The sequence below is a fragment of the Rhinoderma darwinii genome, chromosome 1 (genome assembly GCF_050947455.1).
Source record: "Rhinoderma darwinii isolate aRhiDar2 chromosome 1, aRhiDar2.hap1, whole genome shotgun sequence".
Lineage (NCBI taxonomy): Eukaryota > Metazoa > Chordata > Amphibia > Anura > Rhinodermatidae > Rhinoderma > Rhinoderma darwinii.
This window is the reverse complement of record NC_134687.1, coordinates 632,902,917-632,926,322: the sequence shown is the minus strand read 5'-3', so window position 1 is coordinate 632,926,322 and position 23,406 is coordinate 632,902,917. Positions and strand designations below refer to the sequence as shown.

The window sequence follows — 23,406 nt, the reverse complement described above, 5'->3', positions numbered from 1 at the left end:
GGTCTGTTAACCTCTTGGTATACATATTGGTATACCTTTGCTGCTGCTCTCCATGTGTCATTTTGTATGTTTATTACATTCTATGTGATACCATGTATTGTTGTTTATAAATAAAGATATATACATTATTTTACAATGCGTGGCTGCTATATGTGCTATACTATTTATTAGGGTGTTTTGTCCCCTGTGCTTCAGTGCTTCTAGGTTGTTTTTTGTTTTTTTCTTTAGGCATTTAAAAATTAGTCTGGCCTGTCGTTTTGCATTATTGCGTTTCCGAGAGTCATAACTTCTTATTTTTCCGTTGAATAGCTGTGTGAGTGCTTGATATTCATGAGGTGTAGTTTATATTAGTATCATTTTGGGGTGCATGCGATTTTTTGAAGTACACAACAGGTTTACTTTATTCTGCGGTTCAATACGATTACAGTAATACCAAATGTATATTGCTTTTTAATGTTTTCTACTTTTACACAATATCACTTTATTCTAAATAAAAATGGTCAGGGAAACAGGGCTATTATTGTATTTATTACATAAAACTTTTGTTTATCTAAAACTTTTTTTTTTACACTTACTAGGGAACTTTAAGGCATAACCTTCTGATCCCCGGTACGATACACTGCACCACTTATGTAGTGCAGTGTATTGTAACTGTCATCTTACAACGCACAGTCTATTAGGTCCTGCCAATGGCAGGACCTAATAGGCTTCCGTCCATGGCCGACCAGGATCACATTAACAGGCTTCATGGTTGCTATAGCAACGATCGGCACCCCGTGATTGCTCGCGGGTGGCCGATGTGGTACAGATCGAGCCCACCTCCCTCTCTGTCAATCACTTAAATGCCGCTGTCGCTATTGACAGCGGCATTTAAGTTAGCGATCGGAGGTAACAGTTATCGCAGCCGTTGCGGTGGGATGTCGGCTGTATATTACAGCCGGCTAATAGAAACAAAGAAAAAATATTGGTCCGCTCGCCACTGATGCAAAGTGAAACAAATCTCTGTTTTTGATCGGTGCATCGGATAGGAAATCTACATCGGAGGTAGGCAAGGATCCAGAAATTCTAGAGATGGGTCCGGCACACGATGTATTTAAAATTAAATGCTGCTTTATTGGTAGCAACGGTTAACACACACAAATTAAATCTCGGTTCTTAGTCATAGCTACACTGCTAAGGTGAACGGTCTGATTTATAGATCAGCTGTTGGAAAGGCATGTGATCACGAAAGGAGGATTAACCCCCTCGATATCATTAAACAGGTAATTCATATATAACATCATTAGTCATGTGCAACTTACGTTAAATACCAGAATAGTGATTGCTAGCAAAAATGGAAACAGTTATATACAAGTAATCAGGCACGGATCTGGATGAGACTACATACTCATTACATAGGAGTTACATAAAATGATATTATATATGTTTCTAGAAACACATTCTAATATAAATGCAAATGTAACAGATTTTGTTAGGAAGTGCTACTTCTAACATTCCCGCTATTGGTGTAGCATACAGGAGGGATAGCGAAGTGGCTGATTAATAGATATATATCAAATCGGTTCGATAATTTGAACCCTTGGGAAATCTTGTATCCATTTTAAGAATCCACATCACTTTCCTGTAACTATCCTCCAGTCCTCTCCTAGGTTTAAGTACCTTCTCTATCAGAATGACTCTAAAAGACATGACATTCCCATTGTGTGCTTCCAAAAAGTGTTTAGAAGCTCCAGAGACATTGCGTTTTGTTGAGTGGTATATATCCGTCAAGTGCATTGGGAATTGAATGAAAAATAATGGAGTAAGTCCGTTGTCATAAGGATGTACTGCTTCATTTGGTCTTCATAAGCAGTGTAGGTATACAGATGGTACTCCAAAGTGGTCAGGTCTTTACAGTGTGGTACTAAGGTATATAGTTCTGGAGGAAATCCGTCCTTGTATGTTTTAGGTAGGGCATGGAAAATCGGTACGATTGGAAAATCCTTATTCATGTATTCAGCTTCTTTTTTACACAAAATGGCCATAGATTGCCCTTCTTCAAGGAGTTTAGTGAGTTTGGTTTTAAAATTATTAGGCGGATCACTGGTTAATTTACGGTATGTTAGACTGTCACCCAACATGGTCAAAACCTAAAACACACAAGGACCGATTTCCCCACCATTGAGGCCCATAGTATCTGGCAATAGATCTCTTATGGAACGTTTAGGAGCCTGGCTTGATAGGAAACTACAGCCACTTGCTAAAAGGGACACCTAGCTATATTAAGGCCAGTACAGCTGTTCTAAAAAGATGATGGATCAAATCTCGTGGTAGGAAAACTATACATGGCTGACGTGACATCACGGAACTATATACCTCAATACCATACGAGAAAGCACTGACACCTTTGGAGTATCATCTGTATACCTACACTGCTTATAAAGACCAAATGAAGCAGTACATCCTTATGACAACGGACTTCCTACTTAAACACAATTATTTTTCATTACATTTTTCTTACAGTGAGTTCTATGGGAGATACATTTTCCCGTCATTAGCGAGTATTTACGTAGCATGGTGGGACGTGTGTGTGTGTGTATATATATATATATATATATATATATACATACATATATACATACATATACATACACACACACACACACACACACACACACACACATATATACACACACACACACACACACACACACACACATACAGTTTACAACCCCTTTATGTCCGACATCCTCTGGTATGCAGAGGAAACACCAAGACAAATTCATGCAGTCTTTAGGTGACGGCGCCAGGCAAGTAGGAATGGTTGCAATATATGGAAGTAAATTTTTCTTTATTCGTGTGGACTGTGCATTTCAAGACTGTATCGGTCCATTCATCAGGTCAAGTATAATGTAAACATTTTACAAAAACATTGGAGCTTTCTGCAAAACGACCCTATCCTAAAACCGGTCCTACCAGCCAAACCGGGATTCACCTATAGGAGGGGACAGAACATCAAAAATATTATAGCCCCAAGCCGTCTCAAAGACAAAACTACAGAGCCAAAGTATAATATTAGCCTCTTCCCAAAATTAACAGGATCCTATAAATGCAATACATCTAGATGCATGTGCTGTGATTCTATAAATCATAGGACACTAACATCCAAGTGTAATATAACAAAATAAGTTTTTCCTATAACAAAATTTCTGAACTGTGCCACTAATTTTGTCATTTACCTACTACTACTGAAACTGTGGCCTTCAATATATAGGCAAGACAATACAGCCACTAAAAACTAGGATCAATAAACACAGATCTGATACAAATAACCATTTTCTTAAGCATAGCGTATCCAGGCATTTACATCAGCAGCACGGGGGAAATTTTGAGGTGACTTTCACACCCCTAGAACAGATACCAAGTACTGCAAACAATAGATTTTCCCAACGAAAAAATAGGGAAGCATACTGGATTTACAAATATCACAGTTTAACCCCTAATGGTCTCAATTAGTCAATAGAAACACATATTATGCCCACCAGCACAATTTTTCCCTCCAGAGTATATTATATATTATCATGGGAAGATCAGTTGGGTTTATGACACAATTCACAAATAGTATATGGCAGATATAACAATAATTGCAGGGAGAAAGATTTGAGTGCGCGACAGAGGATTTTATCCACAGGGTGAATAAAATTGAGTTGTGTGGAGAAAGACTATAACTTTTACATATTTCGTTTGTATTTTAACAAATGGAATGAAAAATAGTAATACTGTCCTACATAATTGAGGTAGATCCACTTTATATCCTTATTCCTAATAAGAAGGTAATTTATCGGTCTCATACAGAGATGGTAAGAACACTCCCTTCTTCCCCCCTTTTATTAGACTTTTTTTGGCGTTTTTTAGATGGCTTATTTTTTGCAGGTCGAGCTGTAGTTTTTATTGGCACCATTTGATGGTACATATGACTTTTTGACCACTTTTTATAAAAAAAAAAATTGAGAGCTAAGGTGACCAAAAAACAGAGATTTTGGCGGTTTACAATTTATTTTTTTTACGGCCTTCACCGTGCGCATTAAATAACACTATATTGCAATAGTTCAGACTTTTATGGACGCATCGATATTGATACAGGCTGGCTCACAATACACGGTTCACACAAATGTGCGTAATACTAATTATTTTCTGTCTTATGCGAATAATCGATAATATAATATAAAAACGTTCATCAATTGTAACACAACATATGTCATCTAATTTATACAATGCGATACATGCAGATTACAATATATTGGTTGTACAACGAGTCCCTTAAAAAGACGCATTGGAGAGCATTTGACGGATATATACCACACAAAAAAACGTAATGTCTCTGGAGCTCGTGCAGGGGTGGCATGTGGGCAGAAGTCCTCTCTGTCTAAGTGTCATATTGGCAAAGTGTCCTGGCAGTTAGACAGGGAAAGTGACAGGTAAGCTGTGTGTACTAAAGAAACAAACTTGCATACATTATAATTACTGCTATAGAATTTTTCTCAGATTCCTACGACCAAACCATCACAACATATTTGCTGCCTCACTCATCATTGAAGCTGTTGTTGGTTTACAATCCTAACGCCCACTTCGCCCCTTAGTAAATTCTGTCCACATAAGTTCCTCTCTCCTTCCCTCGCCCATGTACAGCTCCCATGCACTATTCACTTTGCTGAATCACCTTAACCCATCTCATCCCACTGCTCAACACAAAGGTCGCTCTCATAAACCACAGAACCATCTGCTGTCTCTCTCCATTCTCCTGCTATTATCTGCAGGGGACATCTCTCCCAACCCTGGTCTTCCCTTTTCTTTTGCCAAGCTCAACGACTTACCTGCCTCACATAGAAACCCTGCAAATCTCCTCAACATTTCTTGTATGTCTTCTCCTGTCTTTTTTAACTGTGCGCTCTGGAATTCTCGGTCCGTGTGCAACAAACTCACCTTCATGCATGACTTATTCCTCTCTAACTCTCTCAACCTCCTGGCTCTTACAGAAACATGGCTTCACCTGTCTGACACTGCTCCTCCTGCTGCCCTATCTCCTGGTGATCTCGACTTGTCTCATACCCCCAGACCGGAGAAAAGGCAGGGTGGAGGAGTAGGTATAGTTCTTTCACCACACTGCACTTTCCAGGTCATTACCCCTGTCCCCTCACTCACATTCCCCTCCTTTGAAGTCCACATCCTCAGACTCTTTCACCCTTTTTCTCTCAGAGTGGCAGTTGTCTACCGCCCCCCCCCCCCCCCCGGGCTCACCCCACCAATTCATGGATAATTTTGCTGCCTGGCTTCCACAATTTCTATCCTCTGAAACACCCACTCTCATCATGGTCGACTTCAACATCCCCATTGATAAACCAATCTCCCGATCTGCCTCCCAGTTTCTATCTTTAACCTCCTCCCTAGGTCTGTCAAAACTTACTAGCTCTCCTTCACATGAAGAAGTGCATTCGCTTGATCTGGTCTTCTTCCGTCTCTGCTCAGTTTCTGACTTTATTAACTCTCCTCTCCAGCTCTCTGACCACAACCTTCTCTCCTGCTCTCCCCTGTCCCAATCTGGCCGCCAAACATTACAAGAACACGCTCAAAAATGCATTGGAAGAAGCAGCCCTCCTACACTCCGAACCTCTCAAGAAAGACGAGGACGCCTTAACCCCGCTTTCTTCAGCGGTGCTTGAGATGTGCCGAATGTCTGTGGAGAAAAATCGCATTTGGCTGCAGATTTCTTCCATTACAAATTTATGCTCAAAACTTACAACTCTGCCCTACACAGAGCAATACAAGTCTATTTCACCTCCCTCATCTCCACACTATCTAATAATCCAAAACGCCTCTGATTATTTTCAGTCCCTCCTTAGTCTTAAAGTGCAGACACCAATCACAGATCTCAGTGCTGAAGACCTGGTCTCTTATTTTAAAATTAAAATGAACAACATTCTGCATGATATTGTCTCTCAGTACCCTAGTAACATCGATCTCCTTCCCTCCCGCACTCCCTCTTCTTCACTTTCAGAATTTGACCCAATAACAGAAGGTCTCTAGGCTCCTCTCCTTCTCGTCCTACTACGTGCCCTAGTGATCCTATCCCCATACACCTCCTCCAGCCCCTCTCCCCAGCTGTCACCAGTTACTTGACTGAAATTTTTAACCACTCTCTTTCTTCTGGTATCTTTTCCTCCTCTTTTAAACATGCCATTTTAAACCAATTACTGAAAAAAACAACTCTTGACCCATCGAGCGCTGCTAACTACTGGCCGGTCCCTAATCTCCCCTTCATCTCCAAACTCCTGGAACGCTTGGTCTACTCCCGCATTATCCGCTATCTCTCTGCTAACTCCATTCTAGACCCACTACAATCTGGTTTCCGCACTCTTCACTCCACAGAGACTGCTCTTACTAAAGTCTCAAATGATCTCTTGGCAGCTAAATCGGACGGTAAATATTCTGATTCTTCTGAATCTCTCTGCAGCCTTTGACACTGTAGACCACAAACTCCTACTTAACATGCTCCACTCATCGACCTTAAAGATACAACTCTCTCTTGGTTTTCCTCCTATCTCCCTGACCGCTTGTTTAGTGTGTCATTTGCTGGTTCTACTTCTTCTCTACTCCCACTTGCTATCAGAGTTCCTCAGGGATCAGTCCTAGGTCCGCTCCTCTCCTCTCTCTACACAGCGCCTATAGGACAAACTATCAGCAGATTTGGCTTCCAGTACCATCTCTACGCTGATGACACCCAATTATATGCCTCTTCCCATGACATCACCCCTGCTTTAAAACAAAACACCAGTGATTGTCTGTCCGCTGTCTCTAACATCATATCCTCTCTCTATCTGAAATTGAATCTTTCTAAAACGGAGATCCTTGTGTTCCCACCGTCTACTAACCTACCTAATCCTGATATCTCCATCTCAGTGCGTGGCCATAACTCCTCGGCAGCACGCCCGCTGTCTCAGGGTTAGTTTTGACTCCGAGGTTTCCTTTACTCTTCAATCACTTGCACGCTCCTGTCATTTCCACCTCAAAAACATCTCCAGAATCCGCCTTTACTTACTGAGGAAACAACCAAATCTCTCATTGTCGCTCTGATTCACTCTCGCCTTGACTACTGTAACTAATTATTAGTCGGCCTTCCCCTCACTAAACTCTCCCCTCTATCCTCAATGCAGAAGCCAGGATCATCCTGCCAATGCCTCTACCCTGTGCCAGTCACTGCATTGGTTGCCCATCCCCATCAGAATTAAATTCAAACTTATTATTCTCACCCACAAAGTTTTCCACAGTGCTGCACCTCCTTACATTTCCTCCCTAATCTCTGTTTACCAACCTACTCGCGCTCTACGTTCTGCTAACTACCTTAGATTGAAATCCTCCATAATCCGAACTTCCCACTCCCGTCTCCAAGATATTTCTCGTGCTGCACCAGTCCTCTGGAATGCGCTACCACAGACAATCAGATTAATTCCCAATATATACAGTTTTAAACTTGCCCTGAAAACAAATTTTTTTGGACAGGCCTATAACATTCCCTAATCGGACTCCTTTCCTTGGCCCCACTAGTCATCAGAATAAGATTCCTTCACACTCCTTGCACCATACTGCATTTCATGTCCGTCATAGATGGATACTGGCTGGTGACCGGCTCATGCAGCTTTATGTGTACTACCCCATGTGTATATAAGATGGCTGGACCATTGTACAGAACAAACACTGTTACACTTTGTGTCTCCCTTCTTTCCTCATAGATTGTAAACTCTTGCGAGCCGGGTCCTCAATCCTCCTGTCTGAATTGTAAATTAGCTTTGTCACTATGTGATGTTTGATATTGTCTGTTTATTTTCCCTCTAAATTGTAAAGTGCTGCGTAATATGTTGGCGCTATATAAATAAAGATTATTATTATCAATTTTATTATAGCTCAAACACTTTTTGGAAGCACACAAAATGGGAATGTCATGTCTTTTAGAATCATTCCAATAGGGAAGGTACTTAAACCTTAGAGAGGGGGGGACTGGAGGAAAGTTCTGTTGAACAGGAAAGCGATGTGGATTCTTAAAATGGATACAAGATTTCCCAAGGGTTTAAATTATAGAACCGATTTGGTGTATATCTATTAATCAGCCACTTCGCTATCCCTCCTGTATGCTATACCAATAGCGGGAATGTTAGAAGTAGCACTTTCTAACAAAATCTCTTATACTTGCATTTATATTCGAATGTGTTTCTAGACACATATATAATATCATTTTATGTAACCCCTATTTAATGAGTATGTAGTCTCATCCCGATCCGTGCCTGATTGCTTGTATATAACCGTTTCCATTTATGCCAGCAATCACTATTCTGATATTTAAAATAGGTTGCACATGACTAATGATTTTATACATGCATTACCTGTTTAATAATCCTCCTTTCGTGGTCACATGCCTTTCCAACATCTGATCTATAAATCAGACCGTTCACATTAGCAGAGTAGCTAGGAGTAAGAACCGAGAGGTCCGAAACGCGTAGGCGTTCTGTGCCCGGGATTTAATTTTTTTTTTAACATTTGATACCAATAAAGTAGAATTGAATTAGAAATACATCGTGTGCCGGACCCAGCTCTTGAACTTCTGGATAATAAAGCCGGCACCCGCTGCAGATGGCACGAGCACCGCTCCTGTGCCCGCTTCATCCTCAGGACGTTACTGTACACCCTTTTGCGGTAAGGCACCACTAAAAAGGGCGTACAGTAACACCCAAATGCAGGAAGGTGTTAAGGACAGAACTATTTCTGTCTTTAATCACCTACCGCCGCAGTCAGTTCGGACGTGTCACTTTAAAGGAGTGGTGCAACTAACGGAAGGGTCCCTAAAAGTACTCCTTATTTGAAGCTAGTACACTCTCTGTGCAAAGGCAGAGGGTGTACCATGTGCAGGAACGACCGTAGTGAATGGAGGGCATAGAGAAGGGATGGTCTATAATAAGCTTGGAAACTGACTCTGGCGCCGCACTAATAGGCAGTGGTCGGGTTGCACAGAGCAGTGACAGACTATACTGCAAAGTAGCTGGGGAACTGATCCGGCTCTCCTGTGCAATCTCTGCTTTCTCGGCAGTGGAAAAGCAGAGTACAAGAGAGAACCTTATAACAGGAGTGGAATCAGTGCGCTGAATGTTCAAAGATAGATCTGGCGAAACAGTGTTTTACTGCGCATGCGTGTCCTCTTGAAAGCATAACTAGAATGACGTGAATGGACCCACATGAAGAAATAGCAGGGGGTGCCATTCGGAGTTTGTAAGTTCAATAACTCGGGATGCATATATATTTTTTAAATACTTCCAATGGTGAAAAGTACTAGCTTCAAATAAGGAGTACTTTTATGTGCAATTTCGTTCCTGCAACAACCTCTATAAGGGTATGTGCACACGGGGTGGATTAGCTGCAGATTTTCTGCAAAGGATTTCATTGCAGAAAATCCGCAACGTATTACAGTAGCAGCAATGTGGATGAGATTTCAACTAATACAGAATCTAGTACTCATGACTTGTAATGTTAAAGAGTACCTCTGGTTATAATGACATTATATAGGAAAACTATTATTGTGCAGGAATTGTATTACCATTATTGCTTCAAACTACAGCACGGACGACCCATAGTCTGTGTTGCCAGCTGCTTATAACACTGCATTAAGAGACAGAGCGTCCTACTGGTCTCCGTGGCTCCCATATCCAGAACGGCCGCCAGCGCTGTACAATGTAATGTGACCTCTAATGCAGAGCTACGAGCAGCCGGAAGCATGGACTATGGGCAGTCTATGTGTAGTTAGTAGCAAAAATATGAATACAAGTCATTTAAAAAGACGATCATTGGCACAGTCCTGCAATAGAATAGTTTTTCTATATAATTTTAGTATAACTGGAGGCACTTTTTAATATCTATAAGAAAGGCGTCCTGGACCTCCTTGAACTTGCTTAATGAACCAACAATCACAATATCCTGTGCTAGAGAGTTCCAAAGTCTCACTGCTCTTAAGTAAAGAATCCCCACCTATGTTGGCATAGAAACCTTTTTCCTCGAGATGTAGAGGATGCCCCCTTGTCCTTGTTACAGCTGTAAGAAGATCATTAGAAAGATCTCTGCACTAATATTTATACATAGTAATCAGATCGCCCCTAAGCAGTCTTATTTTCTAAACTGAATAGCCCCAAGTTTAATAACCTTTCTTGGCACTGCAATCCACCCATTTCCATAACTACCTTGGTCGCCCTCCTCTGCACCTGTTGTAGTTCAGCCGTGTCCTTCTTATACACAGCTTCCCAAAATTGTGCACAGACCACACGTGGAATATTGACTAGTGATTTGTATAGAAACAAAACTATGTTCTTGTCATGAGCCTCTTTTAATGCATCCTCTAATTTTATTTGCTTTGGCAGCAGCTGCCTGGCACTGGTTGTTAAAAGTTACGTTTACTGTCCACCACTTTTTAATTGGTCCTGTAGTTTTTTGGGGCTTTCGTGCTTTATAATAAACCTTGTGTATTTCTCTGTGCTACCACAAGTGGACAACAATCTGCTCTGTATAGTCGGTTAAAAATGTTCCAACCTCTCCCATAAGAAGCCAACTGGGGTTGTATAATCTACATTATCTGTGGATAATCGCTATTTTAGCCCCTTGGTACCGGAGCAATTTTTAGTTTTTTCATCTATTCCTCCCCAACTTCTTTTATTTTTCCATCAACATAGTCATATGAGGGCTTACTTTTTGTGGGACATGTTGTCGTTTTTAACAGAACTATTTAATGTACCATATAATGTACTGGGAAACTGAAAAGTAATTATTTGTGGGGCACAATTGGAAAAAAAACCTACAAATCTTTCATTATTTTTTTTGTGTTCCGTGTGTCATGCCGTCCACCGTCTGGAAAAAATTACATATTCATTTTATTCTGCAAGTGAATATGTTTATGGTGATGGTGATAGCAGCCGTAGGGAGTGGGCTCTGCCCGTGAGCGCGATCCATACGTCTCCTCCGCACCATGATGTATGGTGTCTTCATGGTGCAGCAAGTGGTTATAGAGCATCTGTTTATTGCGCCATTCTCCTATGCTGAAATATAACCCAATTGTGGCAATAACGATGAAGGAGCATCCAGTGGATTTTAAGGAGACAATTTTTGCTTAAATTATTTGCAGCCATTATTTGAGACCTGCAGAGGTTCTTACTTTTGTGAACTACTAGCCTAAAGCCGGCCATACACTCTAGATAGCTGTCACGTGAACCATCGTTCCTCACCTCCTCCTTATACATGAACGCTCGGTGGCGTGTGTATGTGTCTTCAATAGGGAGAAGGGAGAAAGCCACTGCCAGACTCCTCTTGACAGCGGCTTATCTACTAACAAAAGTGTCCGGCATGTTGAAATTCCACAGGCCGATCCTTCTTGCTCAGAACAACTGTCGTCAGGGAAGAGTTGGGAGGTCGCCATATATTAGAAAATCAGGGGGTCCAGCCGATAGACATCTAATGTGTATGACCAGCTTAGCACACTGGCAGTAACATACCTCATACGACTGCCCATCCTCCACACTGCAAATGAGTGGCATGTCACAGAATATGATTTTCTTGTTCCTTCCCACAAATGTGAACAGATGTGTAAAGTAATAGCCCCCACATCACAGATTTGCAGCAGGTGATCTCAATGTCTGTGGGGGGCCAATATTAATTCCTTCCAGCATCGCTCCTTACATGTTCTGCACGGACAGGAGGTAAAGCAAGGAACATGTGTTTGGTGCTCAGGCTTTGGCCCCATCAGGAAGGTCTGTCACACCCTCCGATTTTATGAGCAGGATAACTAAGGAAAAACGGTCAATCATTCTGTGTAGGCGGGGGGTAGCAGGACTCACAGACTTGGCAGCATTTAGAAGGGAACCAGTCAGTAGGTTTGGAGCCACTAAGCCCCCAGAATGTCGTTATGTAGCTGAAGTTTAGTGTTCCAAACCTGCCCACGTCAAAACCCTCCGTTTCTGCAAAAGAGCTTACAAGTTACTGAGAGAGGAATCAAGGAGGGGAGACCGGCGGCAACGAGCGCATTACATACAGCACAGGACGGTACTCCTCACTTTACTGCGGTCGTACAGTATACTGCTCCTGGATTCATTTATGCCAAAGGACACTCTTTTGTAATCTGTTTAGTGAATGGAGCGCTATGGATTTGTTGGACATATACAGGAAACTTGGGGCTCTAACGTGATGTGAAAATAGCCGAAATTGTGGAGCTCCTACATTACATGTCATTGCACACACGTGTATATGTACTGCACATGACAGTATTAAGACTTCAACTTGGCTGCTAGTCTAGCCTGTGCCCACAGTAATGGCCAATATATATATATATATATACATACATACACACACACACACACACACTTATATATCGGTCTCTGCTTACCTTGTGATAATAGTGGCCAGTAGTTTTCCATCATGACCTCCTCGTACAGATCCTTGTGTCCTTTTAGATACTCCCACTCCTCCATGGAGAAATAGACAGTGACATCCTGACACCTTATAGGAACCTGACACACACAATGATACAGTCATTACCCAGACACCTCTAGTGCGGTTACTATATAATTTCCCAGCATTCCCAGCAGTGTCACCTCTCCAGTCAGCAGCTCAGTCATCTTGTTGATCAGTTCTAAGATCTTCTTCTTATTGTTCTTCTCATGTATACGGGAGTGAGGGGGAGGCTCTGTGATGGGGCTCAGACTACTGCTCCATCCTCCTGACTCATGGATGATGGGAGACGTACTGTCACCCGATGTCTTCTTCACGATTGTGTACTCCTGTGTATGGAGAGAGACATTTAGCGAACTTAACACAGTATTCCCCACTCAGTAGAAAGAGGGAGATTGTGACCCTACTGCATAGAGCTCTAGTGACCCCACATCTGTAATATTGGAGACCTCACCTACAAAAAGACATTGAGAAAATAGAACGGGACAAAAACTTAAAAGGAAATAATATTGGGGCGACTAGATGAACCATGTGCTCTCCTCCTGCCGTCATCTTCTATGTTTCTATACAGATGTCATCCTGATCCTCCTGGTTCCTCCTACTTGTCATTCTCATTGCTCTACAATATTACTATTGCTGCATTGGTGATATGATACATAACTGACCATATTGATGGCGGATGTTCAGCTTTTCTGCTGTTGGCTTCTTGACGTCACTTGGAAGGTCTGGACGCGGTTATACAGGACTCTGGATTCTTCCTATTACTTCCTATTATGTACTGTCCCTTCCCTATGTGTGACTTGTTCTCTAATGTAGAAAAGTTTACCTCTCCGCTCAACAGGTAGATGATCTCCAAGGTGAAGTCTAATATTCTTATGCTCATCTCATTCCTGTCCTTGTCCATCGTTGGTGGGTCATTCAGAAGGAACGTTGTGGAGGAGATGAGAAAACTGGAGGATCTAGTACTGCAGACGTCTTTATGAAGAAAGGAGAAGATAGAAATCACACAGCGGACAACATTATATGTGAAATACAGAACAAGAAGCGGATTAAGGGTACCATGGGTCTGCGCCCCCCCCCCCCAACTCTAAAGTCAGAACTTTGAAGACGCTGTACCGTTTATAATTGCAGATTTCTGTTTAGGCGGACACAGATCTGGAACGGTTTTGAATCAAATGTAAAAGCAGAATGAGCCATACAGAAGAGAAAAAACGGAATATTTTGAGACAATAAAGTGGTCAGGAGCTTTATAACTTTTTTTATTTTTGAGTCAATGGAGTGGTGTGTGAGGGATTATTTTTTTTTGCGGGAGGAGTTGTAGCTTTTATTGGCACCATTTAAAAGTACCATATAATGGGTGAATTGGAAAAAACGGAGATTGGTTTTTGGGGTTTAGTTTTTACTGTATATATTTACCTTCTCTCAAGGTAAAAGTAGATTTTAACAACTACTTTTACCTTAAGAGAATGTAAATATATACAGCCCCAGAACCAAGCTCAATACATATATACATCACCAGAACCAAGCTCAGTACATATATAGACCCAGAACCAAGCTCAGTACATATATACCACACTAGAACCAAGATCAGTACAAATATACAGACCCAGAACCAAATAATGGGTGAATTGGAAAAAACGGAGATTCCTCCATGGTTTTTTGGTTTCGTTTTTACTGTATATATTTACCTTAAGGTTTTAACATCTACTTTTACCTTAAGAAAATGTAAACATATACAGTCCCAGAACCAAGCTCAGTACAAATATACAACCCCAAAACCAAGCTCAGTACATATATACCAAACCAGAACCAAGCTCAGTACATATATACCACACCAGAACCCAGCTCAGTACATATATACCACACCAGAACAAAGCTCAGTACATATATACCACAACAGAACCAAGCTCAGTACATATATACCACAACAGAACCAAGCTCAGTACATATATACAGCCCCAGAACCAAGCTCAGTACATATATACAGCCCCAGAACCAAGCTCAGTACAAATATACAGACCCAGAACCAAGCTCAGTACATATATGCAACAGAACCGAGCTCCGTACATATATACGGCACCAGAACAAATACAGTTCAGTACAGAGATCATTTGCAAATTCAGTTTAACCCCTGCTGTATAAATTTGTACGACATAAAACAGCTCCCAGTATAGCCAGAACGATGGCTAGGTTATGCTGGGAGTTGCTATTTAACAAAAAAGAATGCTACCATCCGTCATCTCGTTGCAGATCATACAGTGACTACAGTACTGATCAGTCACAGGGTGAATAAAAATTTACATTCAGTGACTCACAGGTGATGTCTCAGATTATTTTTCTCTTTTTTTCTCCATCCGGTCCAGACTTCTTCTGGGCACGGCCCATTTCTGCAGTTTGCAGCTCAGATTTCTTCAGCTCCTCACTTTTCCAACATTTCCGCACCTATAAATGAAGATTAAATTTCTTATAATGCCACACTCTATGCTTCTAAATATAATAGTATCATAAACTGTGCCCCTGAATATAATAGTACTATACACTGTACTCCTGAATATAATAGTACTATATACTGTGCCCCTGAATATAATAGTATCATGCACTGTGCTCCTGAATATAATAGTACTATACACTGCGCTCCTGAATATAATAGAACCGTACTGTGCTCCTGAATAGAATAGTACTATACACTGTGCTCCTGAATATAATATTACTATACACTGTGCTCCTGAATATAATATTACTATACACTGTACTCCACTGTGAGAAAAAAGCCCCAACCGTGCTGGTTTAAAAATGTATTAAATAGTTACTGCAATCACTGGTTCATTTGCGAACCCACCTAGATTGCATTAGACAGATATATAGTGGATCAGCGTTCACATTGGTGCGTCAGTGGGTGGGAACCTCTAAAGGAATACACTGGAGCCAGTCGTTCCCATACCTAATAACCCCAGTGCTGAGGTTGCCCCACGATACTCCTGACACCTACGCTCTAATCCCTTCTCTTTAGACCCTACGCGTTTCTATGTATCAATTCATCAGGGGTCAATGTATTATTGTAATCTAGCTAAAATGCCAGTGATAGATGATTGCAACCGATATTCTGCTACACACTCGGAAGCGTGCTCGCATGGATGTCAGCGGCACGCTTCACTGAGGACTCAGAGTTTATATAAACTATGCTCCTCCCCCTGGACTGAGGCAGAGCATCGTAAACGACCAATCACCAACGTCCACACGATCTAAGACGCGCGGCCATGTGACCCCCGGCGCGTCAGCTGACACACCCGGAAGATCAACATCGCCACACGCCGATCGCGCAGGCGCAATGAGAGGTCATGGGATGCATCTCATTACTGCCTTGAGCCCTCCAATCTCGGGGACGGAGCTACCAATACTTGACTGGGAATAAAGACTATCGTCCAACTCACCACAACAGTCTGGCATCCTTACGTCAAATCTACACTCTGTGCAAACAATTCTATAGATGAGAAGCATTTTTGTATGTACTTTTACACTTGAGCAAGGAGTTCGTAATCATAATAGAATAACTGTATCAAAACCGAACACCATGCTAGGATAATCATAGAGAATATTGTGTCTGCCATTGACATTATTCAAATGAAACAGGTAAAATTTGTCTGTTCATTCAAGCCCTCTGGCTGTGTACATGCCAGTCTGTAAATCCACTGCGCCTCCTTTCTAAGGATTAAATTATCCCAATCTCCTCCACGTCTAGGAGGTCGCACCAATTCAATCGCCTGGAATTTTAGGCATTCTGCTCTACCATTATGTTTATCATGTACATGCTTAGATATGGGAGTATCTCTCATGTTTGTCACATCCCCTACATGTTCCCTAATCCGACGACGAAATTGCTGAATGGTTTTACCCACATAGTTTAATGGGCATGGGCATGTAATAAGATATACCACTCCTGCTGTTTTACAGGTCACATAATCACGTATATATCGAACTCAATTCCTGTCGTGACACATTTGAATTTTCTCCCATTTTGGATAAAATTGCATGCTCTACAACTACCGCATTTGTATGTACCTGGGACCTTCCTATCCAACCATGTTCCTTTGTGTGGTATGGGATCAAAACAACTTTGCATCACCCTGTCCTTAATATTCTTCCCCCTACGGAACGTAACTGATGGCTGGCGAGTAATCTGATCCACCAGGTCCATATCTGCACTAAGGATACGCCAATACCTCTTCAATATTTGCATGATTTCTGGTTGTTTAGTATCAAAGGTGCCTATGAGCCTGGTGATTTTCTCCTCTTTCCTTCTTTTTGGAACTAAAAGACTAGTCCTGTCAGAGTCCCTTGCCACTTCATAAGCTTTTTGAATTACTCCTCTTGGAAATCCCCTGTCCCTCAATCTAGAGGCCAGATCTATGGACTGCAGTTCAAAATCATCTAAGGAACTACAGTTCCTGCGGACTCTCATAAACTGGCCCCTAGGAATACCTCGTTTAAGGGGATAAGGGTGGCAACTATTCCACTGTAGGAAACTATTGGTTGCTGTCTCTTTTCGGTGCACTTTGGTACAGATTGTTCCCTCCTTTGTTTTAGTGATCTGAAGATCTAGAAATGACAGTGCCAGATCATTAATCTCACTCGTGAATCTCAGACCAAGATCATTCTTATTGAGGGCCGACACAAAGGCATTAAAGTCCTCTACAGTAGAATTCCATAGTAGTAACACGTCATCAATATATCTTATCCAAAGACCTATCGATGAGGTCCAGTCAGAAAATTCCTCACCAAAAACCACTGTCTCTTCCCACCAACCAAGGTATAAATTTGCATAGGTGGGGGCAGTAGGGCTCCCCATCGCCGTGCCGCGTTGTTGGTGAAAGATACGATCCTCAAACACAAATATATTCTTCACCTATACAAAATGCAGCATTTGCAATATAAGTTGGTTGTGAGCCAGATATGGAGTACCTCGTGTTCTAAGGAAGTATTCAACTGCTTGGCAGCCAAGCTCATGTGGAATAGAGGAATACAATGCCTCTACATCCAGGCTTGCCAGCAAAGTACCTCGTTCCAGCGTGACACCATCAATCTGTTTAAGGACATCCATTGTGTCACGCACATATGATGACAAACTCAGGACAAAGGGACGTAACACTACATCAATATATGTGCTCACATTTTGGGTCAGATTATTTATGCCTGATACAATTGGCCTACCACGTAAAGGCAGATACCCTTTATGGATTTTGGGTAGACTATAGAAACAAGCCAAAGTAGGAAATTGTGGATATAAAAAGTTTAACTCATTAGCACTAATCAGTGCTCTGCTCTTTGCATCCCGGAGCATGTCTAAGAGCTCCTTTTTAAATTGTCCTGTGAGGTTCTCTTTTAAAATGGTATAGCACTCAGGATTGAGCAAAATTGTCTTTTTTCCAAGGTGGTCAGAGCTTCTCGTTCTAACCGGGATTATTCTCCATTCGACCCCTTTCCTGATCCAATAGCTTTAACTCATCACCCACCAGTTCAACAAATAGGTCAACATTGGTAAAGTCCCCCACTGGCGGTAATTTCCTACTTTTAGTTTTCAGGTTAGTAAATGGTCCCTGTCCTGGAGGCCTACTAGATTCCTCAAGTAACCCCTCCTTTTTAATCAAAGTACGACTCAGCGCTGGATCATTTCTCTCTTTTTCCTATTACGTACCGCCAACTGTAGCGGGGATCCGAGCGGAGAGTTCGGAGACGCATCAGACTGGTGAGCTAGAGGTTTCCTCCCTGTTCCCTAGCATCATACTTATGTACGATGCTAGAAGTTCCTGCCTCTCCGCGGAACTACTGTCCCGTACTGTAATCATGTTTTCAGTACGGGACAGTAGTTACATGGAGAGGCAGGGACTCCTAGTATCGTACATAAGTATGATGCTAGGAGCCCGGCACCCTGCAGTGTGTTCGGTCCGGGACTTGCGGCTGAAATACATTCCGTCCATTACGGACGTAATGTGCTTGTGTGAATCCTGCCTTATGCTATGCTTGAAAATGCCCTCATTGAGAGGGTGAAACATTGCACTGAGATGTGGTAAATAAACCCTTTTTACACTTTGGAGTGCTGCTTCCCTGCTTTTCTTTGAAGCTCTGCACCCACTGAGGGGTTATTTGGCTACAGTGCTGCTCCAGATATCGTTTTTTCTTTGGATTATAGGGGTATTCCCAACACGGACATTTCTCCCCAGGATACGCCAGAAATGTCTGATAGATGCGGCTCCCAACTCGGACCATGCTCGGACGTATCTGGGACTCTTATAGAAGTGAATGGAGAGAGTCGTGTACATGTGTGCTCACCTCTCCATTCATTCTCCTCCTGGATGCAGTCTTCACCTCACCAGGCGGGTCAGAGGACCCCCATATATCAGACATTTATGGCATATAGAAAAATGTTTGTAGGAGAAATCCTCCAGCTCACCTTAAGCAGATTCACACCGCTGGCTGCGCTCGGATCCCCGTGTCGGCACACGGTATAGGAACAGGAAAAATGCAAGAGATAGATCCAGCTCAAAAACAAGGAAAGTGTTTAAAAAAGGAAACTCCGTTCCAATTTTATTCCATAAACGTATTTAAAATGGGAAAGATATATTCCAGGTACAAAAGGCGGTTGTGGGTATAGGCGGTGCCTACGCGTTTCGGACGACTGCGGCGTCCTTATTCATGGCTTGTTTAAACCAGGTAATATACAACTGGGGTTTATATCCGATCACACACGTGAATTGGATTGCGGTCCAGAGAGAAAGTCATTTGGAACGCAAAAGAACTTCTGGATTTGGCACTGATGCACGGGAGTATCAAATTGAATTGAATAGCAAGATCAAGTAAATGATTGATTTGTGTTAAGGTGCATGGCTATGTTATTTTACTGATAGTTTAAGATTCTGACAGTGTGTCATAATTGTATTGATGAGTGCGATTTGGCCGGATGTAAACCCCGAGAGCCACTGATGACTCACACTACAATAATGTAGGAAAAAAGAGGCTGAAACCATCCACGTAAACATCCATAGATGATGGTACAGTATTGATAAAAGTAAAATTCAATACTGGTTGGGAAGTACATAAACAATCAAAGGCACTATAATATAAATACATAGTATAGATCATTGGAGCATTTAATGGTGTACAATATAAGTGGCATTAGATATGTTGTTACAATTTTGGCATTTTACCTTCTATGTTTGGAACAATATTTTATGCTTAGTGATCATATGAATTACCTCTATTGCAAAAAGATGTCTTTGATGCATGAATTAGTACAGTGACTCGTGAGTTTAAATATTTGAAATTTTCTTATTAACAGAAAAGACTATTTAATGACAAATACCGATTCATATCTAGTAGTGGAACATTAACTCTTTCTTTAGGTTAAGACCCTTGGGGACTCTAGTTTTGAGTCTGTATATCCAGAAAGCTTCTCTCCTTAGTATTTTATGTTTAAGATTGCCCCCCCCCCCCCCCGTTTGGGGGTATAGATCTTTTCGATGGCGTAACATTTAAATGTGGTAGTTAATCTATTATGATGGGTTTATGAAATGTTTCGCAACATTAGAGATATTGGTGATATTCGGGTTTCTGATATAGCCTAGGTGTTCCAGTATTCTGGATTTGAATTTACGACCTGTACATCCTATATATTTCAGATTACACAACACATTCGATGTTGTAGATCACTGACTCGCTATTGCAGTTAATGTAATTTTTTATTGAAAACATATTGGTGCCGTCAGAATCGAAAAAAAACTTTTTTTGGAATCACATAAGAGCAAATTTTACAAGGGTTAGTGCCACATCTAAAGAAACCTTTGTGTTCTAGCCAGGTTGTTGTTGTTGTCTCATTAGAGGAGAAAAAGGGAGAAAAAGAGCTGCCAAGGGAAGGAGCTTTTCGTGCAACTATTCTACAACCATCTTTTAAGATGCCCTCCAGTAGATCGTCTTCCATCAAAATTGGTAAGTATTTAGTGATAATTCCTTTTATTTCAGTGGATTGGTTACTTTGTTGAAGGATTAAGGTTGGTTTATTTGGATCAGATTTTGTGGAGGGATTGGATTTGAATAGTAAAGCAGCTCTTGGTTTGTTTGTTTTTGAGGTGATATCTGCTCTTCTTTTTTAATGTCCAATTAGGGTACCCTCTTTTGTGCAGCCTGTCACAAATTTGTTCTTGTTCCGATTTGTAATATCTATGGGAGCTGCAATTGCGTTTGGCTCTGTACATCTCACACACTGGGATGGAGTTGATGGTCTGTCTTGGATGATTACTTTTGGCATGTAAGATTGTATTGCCGGATATTGGGTTACGGAAAGTTTTAGAATGTACTTGCTCCCCTTCTATTCCTTTTAGTTCTAAATCTAGGAACACTATATTATTTTTGTCAAAAACGATCGTTTTTGGCCAAGTTATGAGCAATTTTATATTTATGTAAATGAGCTTTGAAATGGACAACTGGGCGTGTTTTTTTTTCGTATTTCCAACTGGGCATGTTTACTTGTTTTACTAACTGGGCGTTGTGAATAGAAGTGTATGATGCTGACAAATCAGCATCACCCACTTCTCATCGTTCCCACCCAGCTTCTTTCACTAAAGACACACAGCGTGACGTCACCCACAGGTCCTTCAACCTTGGCGTCGGTCAGAGAAGATACATCGGCTGAAAGGCGTCCAAAAGGTTAATATGCTGGTCTCTAGGGAGTTTGCTATGCTTACCTGCACATGGTGATGCTTCTGCAAATTCAACTGTACGCCTGGAGCTGTGGTGTCTTCTCTCTTCCGACGCCAAGGTTGAAGGACCTGTGGGTGACGTCATCACTCCCAGCCAGCTTCTTTCACTGCAGACACAGCGTGACGTCACCCACAGGTCCTTCTCTCTTCCGACGCCAAGGTTGAAGGACCTGTGGGTGACGTCACGCTGTGTCTGCAGTGAAAGAAGCTGGCTGGGAGTGATGACGTCACCCACAGGTCCTTCAACCTTGGCGTCGGAAGAGAGAAGACACCACAGCTCCAGGCGTACAGTTGAATTTGCAGAAGCATCACCATGTGCAGGTAAGCATAGCAAACTCCCTAGAGACGAGCATATTAACCTTTTGGACGCCTTTCAGCCTATGTATCTTCTCTGACCGACGCCAAGGTTGAAGGACCTGTGGGTGACGTCACGCTGTGTGTCTTTAGTGAAAGAAGCTGGGTGGGAACGATGAGAAGTGGATGATGCTGATTTGTCACCATCATACGCTTCTATTCACAACGCCCAGTTAGTAAAACAAGTAAACACGCCTAGTTGTTAAAAACACAATACACGCCCTGTTGGAAATACGAAAAAAAAACACGCCCAGTTGTCCATTTCAAAGCTAATTTGCATAAATATAAAATTGCTCATAACTTGGCCAAAAATGAGCAATTTAAAAATAAAATAAAAATCTTTACTGTTATCTACATTGCAGCCCCGATCACATGCAATAGGAGATAGGGATTTGATAATCTGGTGACAGAGCCTCTTTAACCTGCGGTGTGGATTATAAACACGCAGAATATCGGATTTATATGGCGAATTCGCTGCGCATTTGTTGCAGAATTTCCCCATTAACTTCAATGGGAAAGTCAAGTTCCGCAACAAACATCATTGTTCCCAGAATCCTCTGCAGCTACACCGCGTGTTTGCAGCAACGCTAAAGGGTGCACATATAAGAAAGAAAGCGTCATGTGACCCCTGCAGCCAATCACAGACTAGAGAGGTCACATGTCATTATAGGGGTCACCTGGACACAGAGCAGCCGGAAGAGCAGGGACGTGTTGCTATGGTAACGCTCGGACAGGTGAGTATCGGCCTTGCTGTATTTTTCTAGTAGACATTCCAGCGGAATATTCGGCCGGATTTCCTTGCGTGTTGTGGGTCGTATTCGCTACGTGTGAACATTCCCTTAAACCGCACGGTGACCGACATTAACAAAAAATGTATAAAAGTTAATGAATAAGTTGTAGGTACCTAATAATATGTCATTACAAAATACGACTCGTCCCACAAAACATCCGACCACTACAAAGACCAGAAACAACAACTTACCGCTCTCTGAGGTTCACTCAATGATTGACAGCTCTCTACACACACTCATACAGGGATGGCTGATAACAGAGAGAACAACTGACCAGCGATGCTCCCTACCTCTTACTCGGCAATAGCTGAAGGAACTATGATGACGTCACCGCCATGTGACCAGAGGGGCGGAGCTTATCAGTGGAGAGACGTGTAGTAGAAGGACCTGTGAGACGTCACCACCACGTGACCGGAGGGCGGAGCTTATAAGAGAGATGTGGCTGATAAAGGACCGCTGATGATGACCACGTGATATGAGGGGCGGGGCTCCGTGAGGGTGCGGGACTAATGTGCTGTGCGGTGAAATGATGATGATGAAGTGACATGAGGGGCGGATCCCTGTTAGGGGCGGGGTTCCTCTGCTCTGGAGAAGTGAAAGATTCAGCGTTTTCTTCTTCTATAGGTTGTCAGCAATTGTGTGAGAGCTGGAGCCAGGGGACTGCTGGGAGTTGTAGTCCTGTCCTTTTATGCCTATCCCTGTAATGTCTTCTGATATAATGTAATAACAGCTGGGACATGCTGGGAGTTGTAGTTCTCTCCCCTTATCCCTCATCCCTGTAATGTACTGTAATATGTAGTAATAGCCTGGCCATGCTGGGAGTGTTAGTTCTTTCCTCTTATACTCCTCCCTGTAATGATATCACATAATAACAATCTGGACATGCTGGGAGTTGGAATCTCTCCTATTATACATCCTCCCTGTAATGAAATCATATAATAAGTCGGGACATGCTGGGGGTTGTAGTTCTCTTATACTCCTCCCTGTAATGATATCACATA

The 23,406-nt window shown here is 42.0% G+C and overlaps 1 protein-coding gene across 1 annotated transcript in view; it reads right to left on the bottom strand.

Moving 5' to 3' along the window:
- The window catches only part of LOC142654633 (uncharacterized), a 213,059-nt gene extending 190,348 nt beyond the window's left edge, over positions 1-22,711 (bottom strand). The window contains 4 exon segments of the mRNA XM_075828941.1: positions 12,446-12,569; positions 12,654-12,839; positions 13,337-13,485; positions 22,597-22,711. Of these exon segments, the coding sequence (XP_075685056.1) occupies positions 12,446-12,569; positions 12,654-12,839; positions 13,337-13,414 (388 nt within the window). The 5' untranslated portion in view covers positions 13,415-13,485; positions 22,597-22,711.
- Positions 22,712-23,406: the final 695 nt, after the last annotated feature.